Here is a 17,040-nt window from a genome sequence, read left to right on the forward strand (position 1 = left end):
CCAGACGGCATGGGGACCCAACAGTTGATCTAGTGCTGAGCTACAGACCTGCTGCTGTTACAATAAGCTGCATGCCATACTTGCCGAGGAGCCTGAGAGACAGACCCCCCGCTGTGAACAGTGAGGAGGAGGATGGGGGACATGCGGTCAGGGGTGTCCAACTATGCTGCGAGCCAGGACCCATTGGAGGCTCCACCGCCGTCTAGTCAGTGGCAGCAGCAGAGCTCGGGCGAGTGGGGAAAGGAGCCTCGGGTAAATGTGTGAATGCAGTTCCCATGACAGTGACTAAATGTACAGATGGTGCCTGACCCAGTGCAGCAGGAAGCAGGTATTGACTTTTCATTAATTTACTCCTCCTAGAAGAGGTAGTGGAACATCAAACCAGAGGTAGAGTTATCTAGTTTTCATTTCCTTGTAGAGTCAGGCAAGGGAGGCCATGCAGAGCAGTTTGTTTATGTACACAGGGATGTCCCTTGAATCCTCCTGAGAGATCTCGATGAAACTTTCATACTCCGCAATCCTCTCCCAAAGCTTTCTAGGGATGGCAGTCTCATTTCTTCCTCTGCAGTAGGACACTTTCCCACGCTAGTCTGCAGTGACTTCAGCAGGCACCATGGCGGTAAATAGGCTAGCAGCATATGGGCCCAAGTGGCTTCGGGATGCCAGCAGCAGCTGTGCTCTCTGTGCCTTGGTGAACCTCAGAAGCAAGAGACCAGCTAAAATCACCACTGCCTGTGGAAAATAGTGCCAGTACTCAGCACCATTGCCCTGCATTCATACCCATGGGGGCCAAAATGTTATTGTTTCATCCTACAGAACAATTCCCTCCTCATTTCCCCCATGGCCCTGCTGGGCCATGCTCACCATGGCTGGAGCTGGAGAGCAGTGCTGGGCACAGGCACTCTGGAGCTGAAGTGTCAATAAGCATGTCTTGTTTAAAACTTAAGGAGAGCAACGGAAGGGAGTTCTGAAACTTAACTTTCACTTTATAAATACGATACCGCTGGGTATTTTTTCTGTGTCTGCTACGGTTGTGGCCTGGAGGGGTCCCCCTCCACACTTGTTGAAAGCCTGACCTGGATAAAGAGGAAAAAGAAGATGACTCAGAAGGATATGTTCTCTGAGATCCTGCAAGACAGTGCCGTTTCGGACTGTGAGCAGAGGGGCTGGTGGGTGAATATATCTGACAGCATGGAGAAAGGCCCAGGAGTCCCAGCAGTAAAAGGAGAGGGAGGGAGCTGCACTAGGGCATAATGGGGCTTCTCCAGCAGCAAACACAGATGCTGCAGCCTCTTGATCTACAGGTTCAACAAGCATGGGCTCACCTCCCTTTGCAGTCAATGGAGAACTCCATGTTAGCACCTTCCTAGGCCCCCAACTTTCCATGTGGCATCAGGGGCTGTGTCTCTATGCCTCCCACTCCATGCTGGAGGACAGTAAGAACAGCTTAACATAAACTGACCTGAGAGCACCCCAGTTGCTGTTTGTGTGGGCAAAATGGACTGAAATGGACATAAACATTCTTTCCCCTTGTAAGTTCTGTTAATTTATTTAGGAATTTTTTACTGTATTTGTTTTTTAATTGCACATAGGTTTTTTGCACTAGTTTTGGGACGCAATAAAATTCTATTTTTTCGCATCTTTATTACTTCACAACATATGCTGCAGAATGTCTGGAACTACTGAAAGCACCCACAACTTCTTATTATACAGAACAACAGAACTCATAGGATCAGTGACAAACATAGTGTAATAATTATAAAGTTACAGCTAGCACTGCATATTAATAGGTGCATTAACAGAGAGTGTTACATTCATAAATGTACATCAACCACCACACAGGACCCCGCAGCCCCCAAAACTTCAGGACCAGGTAGAGAGCACAATCCACAACACCACATTACAGTACTGTGGTTAACTGTTAAAGGGCTCTTTCAAGGCCTCCTTCAGCTGCATAACTCCATGTTGAGCTCTTCTGATAGCTCTTGTGTCTGGCATTCAGCATTCATTCTAATAGCTCTTGTGTCTGGCATTCATTCAAATTCAGCAGACAGCCACTCCACCTCCACCCTGGTGGCAACGTTTCTCCCTTTGCCTCACAGATATTATGCAAGATATGACTGGCAGCTACAACCAGTTGGGATGTTTCTCTTACTGAGATCCAATCATGATAATAAACATGGCCAGATTCCCCTCAATCTATCATAAGCACATTCAGCTGTCATTCTGCACCTGCTTTCCTTGGTGCTTTTGAGATGGCTGGCTTCATAAGCAAGGGGTAGGCTGGGTCCCCCGGGATCACTACTGGCATTTCAGCATCGCCAATGGTAATCTGCTGGTTAGGAAAGAATGTCCTTGGGTGCAACTTTCTTGAACAGTCCTCTGTTCTTAAAGATGTAAGCGTTGTGCATCATCGCTGACCAGCCAATACTGATAGTGGGGAAGTGTCTCGGGTGAGCCCCCAATGCTTGTATTACCATAGAAAAGCTTTTCTGTTGATGTAGTCTTTGGCAAGATGGTCTGTTGCCAAAATAGGGATATACATGCCATCTGTCACCCCACAACAGTTTGGGAACTGCACTGATGCAAATCCATCCATTACGTCATGCACATTACTAAGAGTCCAGTCCTGTGTAGCAGGAGACGATTAATGGCCCTGCACACTTGCATGACAGCTGCCCGCACTGTGGATTTTCCAACTCCAAAATAATTTCCCACTGACTGGTAGCAATCTAGTGTTGCAAGTTTCCACAGTGCGATCACTTCTCAACTGTCCATGCAGCTCTAATTCTGCTGTCCCTGTGCTGGAGGGCTGGGGATTCAGCATACAGATCCAGAAATGTGGCCTTTCACATCAGAAAATTCTGCAGCCAAGCCTTGTCTTCCCAAATCTGCATTAAGATATAATCCCCCAGTTAGTGTTTGTTTCTCGGGCTCAGAAGCAGCATTCCACCATCTGCAGCTGCTCCGTGAACTCCACCAACAACACTGAATTGGTTCTCGCTATGTTCCACAATAATCTGTGCTCCAATAAATGTTTATATCCTCTGCTACTGTAGTTCTTCTTGAAGCTCTGCAAATATCAGAGGATCATACATCCTTGCATTTGCAATGCTTGTGACAAGAGTGTAGAGCTTTGTGGGCTCCATGCTTCAGCGATGGCAGACAGTGAGAAATACTGTGCAGTTTTGTAGGATTTTTTTAAAAGGCACCAAAATGATGGGATATGGATGGCATTATGGGATAGAGAAAGTTGCATGATGAGAACTTGACCCTTTGCTCCCAGTCATCCCTGCACAACTTATTCCTGCCCCACCAGGCACTGCTAGAATTTCCCAAAAGACAGTGTGCTGGATGATGGTGAGTCGCACACTGGAATAACTATGCACGGTGCATTGCTGTGCATCAGTACAAGCACTCCTGGTGAATATGCAGAGCACTGATGCAAGGAGCCAACATAATAACTGTGGCAGCTTTATGCTTGCGTTGACCAAAGTTTGTAGTGTAGACACGGCCGAAAAGTCAAGATGGCTCATAGTCCCAGATCGTAATACTTGACCTCGATGCTCGAAAAGGAGTAGCCTGAAATGCATTTTTCCATCCAGAAATGGCTAAGTGATTGAACTATTCCCCTGTGTTGTGGCCTTATCACAGATATTCATGCATGTGAATCCTCCAGACTGCATTATTGCAACACACACTCTTACCTGCTGTTAACGCTAAAGATCACTCTGGGCTTGTCTGTATGGAGAGTTAGTGCGTGGGAAATAGTGTAAATCTACAGTGCTCTAGCCTGCCATGTACTAACTGGCCATATGGAAACTCCTGTAGCACACTAAAAGTCTGTAGCGTGCTTTGACTTACTGCTGTCTCTCAGTTTTGTAGAGGCCCCAGATTCTATATGATGGGCACATTAGAAATGCATAAAACTGTCTACTAAATTGCTTTTATTTTCAAGCTGTCATGTCAACTCATCTAAGTCTCCATAAACAGTATTTGCAAGCCTGCCAAGAGTCGAGCCAACCAGAAAACCCTTTCATTGCACACATGCTTGAAGAAGCTGAGAAAGCAGATATAACGTAAGGAAATAATAAATAGCATTTTTTAAATACTTCTGAAAGCTTTGGACAGTGTAACAGGACCAGGAGTGGAATGATGAAAAAGGACAGTTCTCTGGAGTTTAAATACAAATCACCCTTTTTGGGTTTAGGTTTTATTGCAGGAGTTCTGGTTTAATTCAAGTTGACAACAGCTTGGCAAAAGTCTGTAGCTGCATATTCCTTCCAGGCAGAAAACTTAAAATGTACAAAACATTTAGGGCAGTGGTTTCCAAACTACGGAAGCTCTCATCAACAGGTACCTGAGAAAAATCCTGTAATGGCGGACAACACATTTTATTTAGTACAGAGGTTCTCAAACTGGAGCATGCCCTGGAGGAATGTTCAGGGTGGGGGAGTGCGAGCAGCGACGCCAGGTGGCTTGGGCCGGCCCAAAGTGGTGGGGCTCAGGGAGGGACTCCCACCTCCACTGCCTGACTCACCGGGGGCCAGCCCCAGGCAGCGGCGCTTGGTGGGTGGGGGGAGCGCCACCTCCACCCTGACTCACCTCAGCAAGCCACCCAAATTTGAGCTGAGCCTCCCCTTTGAGTTACAATTTTTGGATGTGCTCCCCAACCCAGACAGACCTGGCGTTGCCGCTCACCCCTCTGAACGTTCTCTGCCCCCCACGGTTTGAAAACCTTTAGAAGCTGTTGCTAAATGGAAAGCAGAAATCTGGAGGGACATGTGACCCCATGTGCCCCTTCCGCCATGCATCACCTCTGATCCCAGAAGGGGGGACATGGAGGACTACATTATTTGGAAAGGGTATGCAGCCTAAAAAGTTTGAAAACCATTGATTTAGGGTAACACCTCTGTTTTTCCTGGAGCAGTCTCTCCTGGCTTCTGATTAAGACATACCCCTTTTTATCCCTCTCTCCATACAGTTTATGCCCTTCTTTGTTGAGCCTAAGGCTATGTCTGCACTAGGACTTTTGGCAGTCGGGGGTGTGAAAAAAACACACCCTGACTGACAAAATTTTCACCGACAAAAGCTACTGCCACTTGTTGGGGTGGTTTAATTATGTTGGCAGGAGAGGTCTCTTCCGCTGGCACAGAGTGGCTACGCGGGTCCATAGTGTAGATATAGCCTTAATATGTTCAACTGCACCTGATTAGCTACAGTTGGTTCGCTGAGCCATTCCTTTCTGGGAATTAAACACTAAATTCTAGCCCATTGTCTGACTTGATAGAGCTTCCTCCTAGGAACACCACTGGGGCAAGAGATAACTACCCTTTAGGCAGAGAAGTATGCAGTGTAGTTGTAGCCATGTTGGTCCCAGGATATTAGAGAGACAAAGTGGGTGAGGTAATATATTTTATTGGACCAACTTCTGTTGGTGAGAGAGACAAGATTTCGAGTCACGCAGAGCTCTTCAGGTTCTGGTGGGAAAGGTATTTCAAGTAACACAGCTAAATGCAAGATGGAACCGACTATTTAACATAAGTACTCAGCACATGTTCTAAGCGATCATTCAAGGTAGAGTCGCTCGTTAACACCTCTGCAGTCATCGGATAAAAAGAAAGGGTTAGTGGGTAACAGATTGTTGTAATAAGCCATAAATCCACTGTCTCTGATTTTTGATATCTAATAGAGTAATGAATTTAAGCTCCAAGGCTCATCTTTTGAAAGCAGGTTTTCTTTGAGGATGAGGACTGATATGTCAGATATAGCGTGACTGCTTTGTGAAAAGTGTTCACCCACAGGTGATAGGGTGTTTTTGTCCTTTATCATTTCTCTGTGTGAGTTCATTCGAGAGCATAGTGATTGTCTGGTTTCACACATGTAATTGTTATTTGAGCATTTAGTGCACTGGATGATTTGATGGGCATGTATAGGACCCATGGATCTTGAAAGGTGTGTTGATTATTGTGGCAGTGGAAATATCTCTGCAGGTTTTGCATCTGTTGTTCTGGCAGGATCTGGTACTGCTTTGAGTTGGTGTATCCTGGTCTGTGGAGAGTTTGCTTCTGATGATGAGCTTGGAGAGGTTGGGGGCATAGGCGCCGACTCCGTGGGTGCTCTGGAGCTGGAGCACCCATGGGGAAAAATTGTTGGGTGCTCTGCACCCACCGGCAGCTCCCCGCCCCAGCTCACCTCTGCCCTGCCTCCTCCCCTGAGCGTGCCACCGCGTCCTGCTTCTTCCCCCTCCCTCCCAGTGCTTGCGCCGTGAAACAGCTGTTTCGTGCGGCAAGCACTGGGAGGGAGGGGGGAGGAGGAGGAACGCGGTGCACTTGCTTGGGGGAAGAGGCAGGGCCAGCGCACGGATTTGGGGAGCGGTCCAATAGGGCAGGGAGAGGGTAGAGTCGGGGTGGCGGGGCCCCCACCGGTGCCAACAAAAGTTGGCTCCTGTGGTTGGGGGGTAGTTTGAAGGCCAGAAGTGGAAGTTCAGGAAAGATTTCTTTCAGGATGCGGGGGTCCCAATTGAGTCTGGGTTGTGGTTGTTTGATGGCTCTGTGTATGGGTTCCAGTGTGGGTGCAGGAGGACAAGTAGGGGTGTGTTGTCAGACAGGGTTTTATTTCCGCATTGAAGCAGGTTCTCTTGGGGTATTTGGGTGGTCCGTTCCATGACTTGATCTACTTTGGTGGAGTTTCCCTTGTTTGGTGAAGGCAGTTTTAAGTGTGCTAAGGTGTGTATCCAGGACTTTCTCCTTGGAGCATATTCTGTGTCATCTGAGTGCCTGGCTATAGATAACAGATTTCTTCCGTGTTTGGGGAGGTCTGAGGAAAGATGATGTAGAGAAAATGGAAAGAAGAATTGCTTTCTTCTGTGCTCAATTATTGAGAGTGGAGTGGAATAAAACAAAGGAAAGGGGATAAGGAAAAAGGTGAGAATGAACCTTTCAGAATAAGCTCCTGAATCATTTTGCTGCTAAAATTCTAAGTGGGATCTTGTGGCAGTACAGTGTATCAAGCCGCCAAAATGAACAATTATGAATTACAGCTAGTATAGCATAGTGCTCCATGGATTTTTTTGATCCAGATTTCACAATCCTGATAAATATACTAGTGGAGGGAAAGCACCATTGCATCTCAGTCCCGTGATACATATAGAACTAATACTTTTGTATAGTGTTTCTTTCTCCTGCCATCCTTATGTTTCAAAGTATTACTACATTACAACAGATTGACAAAAGGGATCACATTAAAAATAGCTGGAAATAACCGCTTGCTGCCAGTACAGAAGGTTACGGATGAGGATTTTCGAATGCTTGCCTGCATCTTAAGCAATAACACATTTGTTACAGGTAAGTTGTCTCATTACTTCATATCTCTTTATAAATTGGAAACAAGAAACATTTTTGAGTATTGGTTCTTTCTTCTTACCTTTCATGTGGAGATCAATTAGTTATTAATAAGTGTTGTTAGTCTTATTTATTTCTGTATTCTTTGCCTTTCAGGGCTGGACCTTAGATATAATGTATTAACTGATGATGGAGCAGAGCATGCTGCAAAATTCCTTCAGGTAGTTTTCTCTGTGCCAAAATATTTGATTTTTACCTCAAGTTTGTGGTTTCATTGGCCATGATAACATTTATGTACAATATATTGGTGACAGTATGTGTTGTTTTGGAAAAATTCCAGAAATCTTGGCTTTTCATATCCAAATCCATCAATTTAGAATATCAGATTGCATTCATCATAACATTTTTGCAGTTGTTTCAATATATGTGGTTTTTACAGTACAGTCTGCAAAAGAGGCATTTGTATAGCATTTTGGTAGTATATTGTGCATGACAAAAAATTAACAGAAATGGACAAAAACATAATGTATATCCTTAGTATGTATGGAAACTTAAAACATAGGCTTCTGGTGCCATCTAGAAGCAAGCTATATATAGAAATCCCTGTAGTCTGCAACTCCACATCTATGGAGTCAGCTCATCGCTGCAGAATCATGCTCCGAACCTAAACTTTCATTTTTAAAAGAAAATGTATTTTTCTAGCTCTAATAGTTGTGTAGAAAATCTTGAAAATGTGATCAGTGTAAACCAATGCAATATTGCTTTCCTGAGTCTGCTGACAGCCTGAAACAGTACCTCTGAGGCACATACTATCCCAGTCTTTTCCCGGGGCTTTGAACTGAAACCTAAGGATGACAATTTAACTATCAACACTATTAACTTTATTACTGATAGTCATTTTAGTAGTATTTTAGCACCAGTATCCCCCGTCCCGAGCTTCCTCCCACACCTCCCCAAGTATCAAAACAAATACTTTCCCACTTGCCTAAACCTCCGATTTGCCCCTTGTCATTTTCTGTGATGAGGTTATTTGTTGTAGGTACAAAAACCTTTGGCATGTTGAAAACTGAATATGCAAATGATAGCAGTTTGAAGCTGGTCTATTGGTTAATAAGGATATTTGTTAGTTTTTGGTTAATCACTACTGTGTTCATTTTTGTGTTACAGTTGTTTTTAAAGGTTTATGCTCAGTACATTAATTATGGAGAAAACTGTTTCTAAATAAAATGTCTTTCAAAACGGTGTGAGGCATCAGCTGTTTAAAATGAAAAATTTCTCTGTAAAATGTATTTTTGAGTTTGGCGTCGGTTTCCTGTTTGTGTACTGCAGGAAAACGCAACCCTGTGCTACTTCAATCTGATGTTTAATGATATTGGCACCAATGGAGCCGAATTGATAGCTAAAGCATTGCATGTAAGTATTAATCGATATACTATAGTAATTTTGACAATAGCATCTGATTTGATATTATATTTTCTGATGGACAAAACTAACTCTCTCATCAGCATCAAAGTTAATCTAAAAAATCCCTTTTTTCCCCTTATATACAGTATTTTTTGTAACAAAGAGATTGCTTGTCTTCTCAAGACAGACTGTTTCTCTGCTACTTTTAGATCATCTTTCAGAAGAAGAGAAAATTGCCCTCTTCAGCCATTGATATTTATTGATTTCAACTATAAAATAGCTGGATATCTCTTTGTGAAAATTATGAAACTGAAAAATAAAACCAAAATGTCATGTATTTCACCAAAATTTGATGGGGCAAAATTTCATACAAATCCATACATAGCCAAGATTTTTTTTATTTTATTTTTCCATTATGTTCTGAAACTTGCTATTGGATTACTATTATTTTCCTGTTTTTGTTTTTAAATTTTCCTTTTTTATGGTCACCTGATTAGCCTTCACATCAGTTTGTTAAGGACGTCACTGTATAACCTCACATATCAGCGTATAAAATGTGGTTTTTGTAATTTCATATTTAAATTGCTCAGAATGGATTTTTCAGCACAATTTCTGTTACAGTGGCACTGAGGAATTGAAAAGTGAAAATTATTGTGTATACACTACAGCTAGGGCCTGATCCAATGCCCACTGAAGTCTTGTCTACAGTGGACTTTGGATCAAGCCCTTAGTTTGCCAAAAAAGAGGCCAATCTTGCAAAGATCTGCACACAAGCTTAACTGTCTACACATGAGGAATTCCACTGAAGTCAGTTGACTTCAGTGGGATTTGATTACTCATGGGATAAAGGCAGATGAAAGACCTGCAAAATTCTAGTTTTCTACATTACAAAATTCAGCTATTAGCTAAATATGTGAAAAGACAGACATTATAATAAACTATAATGATGAATGGATTTAACTCTATTTTTAAGCAGTTTGTGTCTATGCTATCAATTTAGACACAAATATCAGTCTGGAATTCTTTAATAAACATATGAAAATTGGGAGATTACACTGGAAGCACAGATACCCATAAATAATTCAGAGCCCTCCCACCCTTGCAAACCCTTATGCTCTTGGTAGACTTTACTCAGGCAACTAGTCCCAGTGAAAAGATAGGCAGCTAACTTACTGTTAACAATTGGCTGTGTTCCTTACAGAAGATGACATTCTGTAAGTATGCCACAATTAAAAAATTGGTAGTTAAATGTATAATATCACAGCTTAGATCATTTCAGGAAAATCCTTTTAAATTTTCTTTACTAGAGGAATGAAACGCTCCAACACTTGAGAATGACTGGCAACAAAATTGAAAACAAAGGTGGGATGTACTTTGCTTCAATGCTGCAAATTAATTCGACCTTAGAGAAGTTAGATCTTGGAGACTGTGATTTGGTGAGTAAAGTAAAATTATCAACTTAAACTGCAAACTAATAGCCTTTCAAGTGTATTATAAAGGTCCTGTGGTTAAATTAGTGGAAGATGCCATCTGTTGCCCTTGTTTTATATACTGTGATATCTTCAACTATCACAAAATGTCCTGTTGCAACTAACAAGATGCACTTGGAAGGGCCTGTAGCATAGTGTGTTTATAGGAATATGTGATGTACTACATTATAGCCTCTAACGGTCAGTTCCTTTACTGCCAAAGAGAAAAGAGTCTAATATTTTTTGAGATTCAGTATGTGTTATATACGTCATATCATCTAGAGCTCATCTAATTCATGTAAGAAAGAGATTCCTTATTCTCTAAGGGCTCTTTTCATTCTAAAGAGGCTTCTGGAGGGGTATGAAGCGTTGAAAGGTGCACTCCCTTTCAAGAAGTGCTCTCCTCTCATTATCAGCCACATTGTGTCAAAAGCAATGTTGTGTTAATGTCCATGGGTGCCCCCAGCTTCCCCTAGGTGCACTCACAGACTACCCAGTCTAGTTGTCAGGCCATCCGTATAATGGCAGTGGGTTCTTCCTTGGAGAACAAGGTTGCTAATATAAGTAACGAAAGTTTCTAGTGCAGGGTACTGTCTGAGTGAAGAAACCTATGGAGAATGAGGTTTCATTCTCATAATATTTCTGGTGCTCCCAAACTGGAAGGTGAAAATGCCTTTAAAAATTAAAGGCATTACAAGCATGTATTACTGGGAAGATATAGTCACCACAGATAAACACAGCTCTTAGAAGCTTTGGATAATTGTACTTCTATGCTTGAGTAAAATCAGTTTAAGGGAGTGTCTCCTGCTTCACTATGTGATTATAAAAACAGGAGCATAACCAACCGGCTTGTCAAAAGACAGTGTTCCTTTGACAGTTCAGCGTGTTACAGAAGTATGACTGAGGCGAAAGGAATAAAAGATCAGAACTGGCATCTACAGTAGAACCTCACTAATTTGACTTCACTGATTCACACACTTCATAATTTTCCTGTGGAAGATAATGCATATCCACTTAATATGAAGATAATTAATAGAAGAGTGTTAGCTTTAGTGAGTTCTCATCTACCCTGCCCCTCACCCTTGGCCTGGGGAGCCACGCATACCCACAATCCCCACCTTACCCCAGGGAGCTCTACCCTCCAAAACCCTAGCTAGAGAGGCCAACCCACCTCAATTCCAGCCTTATCTTAGGGACCCCCTACCCATGCTATCCTTTCCCTAAGGGCTATACCTTCCACAACGCCTACCCTAACCCAAGCCGGGGAGCCCCACTCTCTACAACCCTAGTCCGGAGAGGCCTGTTCACTTGAACACTAACCCTGGACCAAGGAGCCCAGTCCTAATGCTAGCCTAGGAGCCCTACCCACCAGAACCCTACCCCTAGCTTTAGGAGTCCTACACTCTTAACCACTAAACTTAGCTGAGAACCCTACACTCCACAACGCTAACCCTAGTGCAGCGACGGCTACTGACCTGAAAGCTCACCTTAGCTCCACATCCCTAATACTAGCCCATTTTAGACATATGCACCTGAACACTAACTCTAGCTCTGGGAAGCCTACCCTCCACAGTCATAGTCCTAGCTGAAGAAGGCTTACTCACCTGAACCCTAACCCTCACCTGGAGAGCCCTGCCCTCCACAACCCTCACCCTAGCTCAGTGAGGCCCACCTACCTGAATCCTAACCTTAGACCAGATAGCCCTGCATTCCATAACCCTATCCCGAACCCGGGGAGCTCTGCTCCCCTACACCCGTGATATTACTAACAGTTTTACCCCATGCATTGCGAAAAATTCTTCTTCTCTAGTTTATCAGATTCCGTTTATTTTTAGCAGGTCTCATAGTAATTCGTGCCTATTAGTTCAGTTCCACTCTCTTAACATCCTTTGCCTGCTGGTATTTCCAGGAAATGTTTGTATGTATTGCAATACTGCAGAGGCAGATGACTACTGAATATCTCCAAAACACATGGAGCTAAAAATAACAGTATTTCTAACTCATGTCAATTTGATATTTATGATCTTCTAAAAATACATCCTGTAAGAAGGCATGGTATCTTTGGTATGTTGCTTTATTTATATATTGAACAGGTTTCCCTAAAGAGTTTATCTGTTTTTGTTTTCAGGGTACACAAAGTCTAATAGCAATAGCAACAGTTATGAGCCATAACAAAGCGATGAAAGCCCTAAACCTAAATCGTCCTATACTGTATAGCCAAGAGGTATGTGTATATACTGTAGGGTCAGTTCAATTAAACAGATATATGCATACATAGACTCAATATTGATAGCTTTATGGAGGCCGATAGTGGTCTTGGACAGCGTGACTCTCTGGGGCTTCTTTATATGCTTGTGTGATAGCTGCCAGAGTTGTTTTTTAAGTCTTTCTGCCCAAGGAAGAGAGAACACCAACAAAAAGGATTGTAGACTCAGACTCAGGGGCCAAGATTTTCATACCTCCTTACCTAGAGTTATGCTCCTGAACCATAATTTAGGCACATGAAGAAACAGCCTTCTTTTCAAAGTGCTCAGTTCTTGACCTCAATAGAAGCAGTTGGATGATCAGCACTTATTTAGGGGTTGTCTAAATGGGAATTGCAGAGTAAGAATGGCTTTTTTTGTTTAGCTTAAACTCCTTCCTAAGTGACATAAACAGAACCAAAGAAATGTCACTCTTAAAATGAGATAAGTGTCCATTTGGGGGGTTCTGACAGTATAACTGCATCAGTTTAAATTCACACCTTGGCTTTTACTGAAAAAACTTTCCTGTGTAGACAAGACCAAAGGTGCCTAATCATGGATTTAGGAGCCTAATTTTAGGCTCCTGCTTTTGAAAAAATCTGAACCAGAATAAACACCATGCTATATTAAGGGCCCAATCCGACACCAATTGAAGATTATGGGAGTCTTCCCATTTGTCACTCCTCTCTGGTCTGTAGGCTTCTCCATTGTGTCTACCTGACTGAAGCCCCTTATAAATTATTGTTTTAACCACAGGTGATAACTTTAAAACCAATTCACTGCCTCTTATAGAGGCAGGATATATGTTTTTTTCTATACTTAATCCCTCTTTCAAAGACTTCTGCTCTTCATAAAATAATTGTTGATACGTATTTCTGTCACACCATTGACGTCAATGGGAACTGGATCAAGTCCTAAAACACTGTGTCATGGAAATTTGGAAAAGAAATGATCAAGGTAGATGAGAGAACTAGTAGTTGTTAGAGTATCGACTTGCCTGAGATTTACACTGCGGGGATATACAGTTCTGTAAATCTGCAGCCACATTTTGGTAATTCATTATTTTCCCAGTGATCACAATAAGAAATTGTTTCCTGACTTTTTGTATATCAATTTGTAATACATCAGAAGGAAGATGAGTTAAGGTCATATTCTGCTCTCGGATATGTGTAAACATCTACCATTGACTGCAGGGAAAGTTGTACTTGTTCCTGGGGCCAAACATCAAAGAGCGGTGTTTGGCCCTAAAAACTGATGGGATGTTAAAATTATAGTTTAACTGAGATTTTATTTTTAGGAAGAGTCCACAGTTCATATATCTCTAATGATGAAAAATAATTCTTGTCTTATGGAACTGCATTTGTGCAAACATGAAATGAAGAACTTCGGTGTGGAGCGACTGTGTGATGCATTGTATGAAAACCGCAGCCTGCGATATCTTGACCTCAGTTGGTAAAAGATTCACCCTCTGATTTTGTTTAAACTACACAAATATAGAGTATATTGTTGCTGGTGAAAACTGTGCACCATGCAATATCAGTATAGCAGTATTGTATGGTACTTGCTACCGTTCCCTCCAGAAAAAATGTGATTTTTCTAGGTGAGATGGAGAGTTGAGGTGGAAGCCATAGTTGGAGGGAATGCAACATTACTAAGGGATAAATTAGTATTTAGCCACAGCTGTGGGGGTGGTGCAGGGCTATGCCACCACAGAAGGAGCACAGAAGGAGAAAACATTCTGCCTCAGGGAGGTGCAATGCCCACTGTGTATATGGAGGAGCAACTGACAACACCCCTTTAAGGAGTGCAGCATCTTCCACCCTCCCCAGCCTGGCTGGTCAACTCTGCTATGACTCTGGCCACAGAAGGAGGGGAAGAGAGGTCTCCCTCTCGCCCCTCCCCCCTCTGCTTAAGGGCTATGCCATAGTCTAATCCTAAATTTACAAGCTTCAGCCTACGTGGTCAGCTATACCTCATTAAATCATTTCCCTGCCTTACAGGGGCCTCAGGCCTGAGTGCATTTCAGTCCCTCCTTCTCTTCTACCCATTGTCACGCAATAGTTTAGTCTCCTGCGGGTTTTAATAGTTTGGTCTAATTCTTGTTGAGGTTGGTGTGGAGGTAGGGTAGCTGGGTGGTGTTGGTGGCCTGTAATATAGAGGATGTTAGACTAGATAATCTGATGGTCCCTTCTGGCCTTAAATTCTGTAGTACTGTACACTTCAGTGAAGAAAGGTTTCAGAGTAACAGCCGTGTTAGTCTGTATTCGCAAAAAGAAAAGGAGTACTTGTGGCACCTTAGAGACTAACCAATTTATTTGAGCATAAGCTTTCGTGAGCTACAGCTCACTTCATCGGATGCATACCGTGGAAACTGCAGCAGACTTCATATATACACAGAGAATGTGAAACAATACCTCCTCCCACCCCACTGTCCTGCTGGTAATAGCTTATCTAAAGTGATCATCAGGTGGGCCATTTCCAGCACAAATCCAGGTTTTCTCACCAGCAGGAGAGTGAATTTGTGTGTGGGGGGGTGGAGGGTGAGAAAACCTGGATTTGTGCTGGAAATGGCCCACCTGATGATCACTTTAGATAAGCTATTACCAGCAGGACAGTGGGGTGGGAGGAGGTATTGTTTCACATTCTCTGTGTATATATGAAGTCTGCTGCAGTTTCCACGGTATGCATCCGATGAAGTGAGCTGTAGCTCACGAAAGCTTATGCTCAAATAAATTGGTTAGTCTCTAAGGTGCCACAAGTACTCCTTTTCTTTCAGTGAAGAAAGAGCACTTACTCTACAGTACATACTAATCAGACAGTGTCAAATTATGCCACTTTACAGAAGATGTAAAAAATCAAAATTGGAAGAATACAAAAAAAGACATTTAGGACCTGAACCTGTTACCCAGCAACTATTGGAAGTGCCTGCACATGGATTGCAAGAATGGGTTCTAAAAATCCCATTAATCTATTAGCTTGTGTTAATAGGTGCTAGTTTGAGTAAAAATCCAGTTAAAGTATATGTGTTGTAGATTGCTTCAACAGCTGTAAATTTCAGAACAGTTTATTCAGCAGCCTGAGGGGTGTTTTCTGCCTCGGAAGCCGTACTGAAGGTTTCTCAGTAAGATCCCCCCTTTTAAAAAAAATATTTCTCTTTCAGTAATAAAATAACTCGTGATGGTGTGAAATTTCTGGGAGAACTGCTGAAACGGAACCAAATTCTGGAAATCCTAGATCTTAATTCAAACCGGATAGAAGATGATGGAGCCATCTACCTGAGTGAAGCCCTGGCTTTGTACAACAGGACTCTTCAAGCGTTAGTATAGCTAAATCTCCCCAAAAGAGATTGCAGATGTAACTATTGGAAAATCAGAAAATGTGACACAGCAGTATATGAGTTGGTATTGTAGTACATCACTTTTTTATGCTAGTGATCCAAACTGCAAAGTCAAAGAGTTTCCAAAATCACACATGGATGGGGACAGCTGGGGACACTGATGATGACAGACCCATGGTTTCACCTGGGCTCTGGCAGAACCAGTGAAATGCAAGTCCAAGGAATGCTCCCCACTCAGCAAAGCAAACCTGAGTGTCTGGACTGGCTGGGTTGAACTGCTGGGTCAATCTGTGGGAGGGAAGTCACATGGACTCTCCTCTTTTGGGAGAACGGATGCTAGGAACAAGAAAGGCTAGGGGCAGAGGGAAGAGAGGGAGAAACATGAAGAGCTTTGGTATGAAACTGCAGAAAAACCTGAGAGTCTCTGGATTAAGTTTAGAAGTGTGAGCAACAAGGGTGATGTCATGGTGGGAGTCTGCTATAGACTATCAGACCAGGGGGATGAGGTGGACAAGGCTTTCTTCCGGCAACTAACGGACGTTACTAGATTGCAGGCCCTGGTTCTCCTGGGAGACTTCAATCACTCTGATATCCGCTGGGAGAGCAATACAGTGGTGCACAGACAATCCAAGACGTTTTCGGAAAGTGTAGGGGACAATTTCCTGGTGCAAGTGCTCGAGGAACCAACTAGGGGCAGAGCTCTTCTTGACCTGCTGCTCACAAATTGGGAAGAATTTAGTAGGGGAAGCAAAAGTGGATGGGAACCTGGGAGGCAGTGACCATAAGATGGTCGAGTTCAGAATCCTGACACAAGGAAGAAAGGAGAGCAGCAGAATATGGACCCTGGACTTCAGAAAAGCAGACTTTGACTCCCTCAGGTAACTGATGGGCAGGATCCCGTGGGAGAATAGCATGAGGGGGAAAGGGGTCCAGAGAGCTAGCTGTATTTTAAAGAATCCTTATTGAGGTTACAGGAACAAACTATCCCGATGTGTAGAAAGAATAGTAAATATAACAGGCGACCAGCTTGGCTTAACAGTGAAATCCTTGCTGATCTTAAACACAAAAAAGAAGCTTACAAGAAGTGGAAGATTGGACAAATGACCAGGGAGGAGTATAAAAATATTGCTCAGGAATGCAGGAGTGAAATCAGGAAGGCCAAATCACACTTGGACTTGCAGCGAGCAAGAGATGTTAAGAGTAACAAGAAGGGTTTCTTCAGGTATGTTAGCAACAAGAAGAAA

The 17,040-nt window shown here is 43.0% G+C and overlaps 2 protein-coding genes across 7 annotated transcripts in view; one reads left to right on the forward strand and one right to left on the reverse strand.

Moving 5' to 3' along the window:
* GPR160 (G protein-coupled receptor 160) overlaps positions 1-17,040 on the reverse strand; it is a 660,951-nt gene that overhangs the window by 193,181 nt on the left and 450,730 nt on the right. The gene's annotated exons all lie outside the window — the stretch shown is intronic.
* Positions 1-17,040, forward strand: part of LRRC34 (leucine rich repeat containing 34) — a 36,375-nt gene that overhangs the window by 2,738 nt on the left and 16,597 nt on the right. For all 6 annotated transcript variants that reach the window (XR_012160737.1, XM_073359425.1, XM_073359424.1 and 3 more), the window contains 8 exons: positions 3,959-4,079; positions 7,225-7,346; positions 7,500-7,564; positions 8,673-8,756; positions 10,055-10,183; positions 12,345-12,440; positions 13,757-13,911; positions 15,620-15,775. Coding sequence is in view for 5 of the 6 variants with exons in the window: in XM_073359425.1 (XP_073215526.1) it covers positions 3,959-4,079; positions 7,225-7,346; positions 7,500-7,564; positions 8,673-8,756; positions 10,055-10,183; positions 12,345-12,440; positions 13,757-13,911; positions 15,620-15,775 (928 nt within the window). In the remaining variant the exon portion in view is untranslated. The remainder of the gene's footprint in view (positions 1-3,958; positions 4,080-7,224; positions 7,347-7,499; positions 7,565-8,672; positions 8,757-10,054; positions 10,184-12,344; positions 12,441-13,756; positions 13,912-15,619; positions 15,776-17,040) is intronic.

This window comes from Lepidochelys kempii, chromosome 9 (genome assembly GCF_965140265.1).
Source record: "Lepidochelys kempii isolate rLepKem1 chromosome 9, rLepKem1.hap2, whole genome shotgun sequence".
NCBI classification, from domain to species: Eukaryota; Metazoa; Chordata; order Testudines; family Cheloniidae; genus Lepidochelys; species Lepidochelys kempii.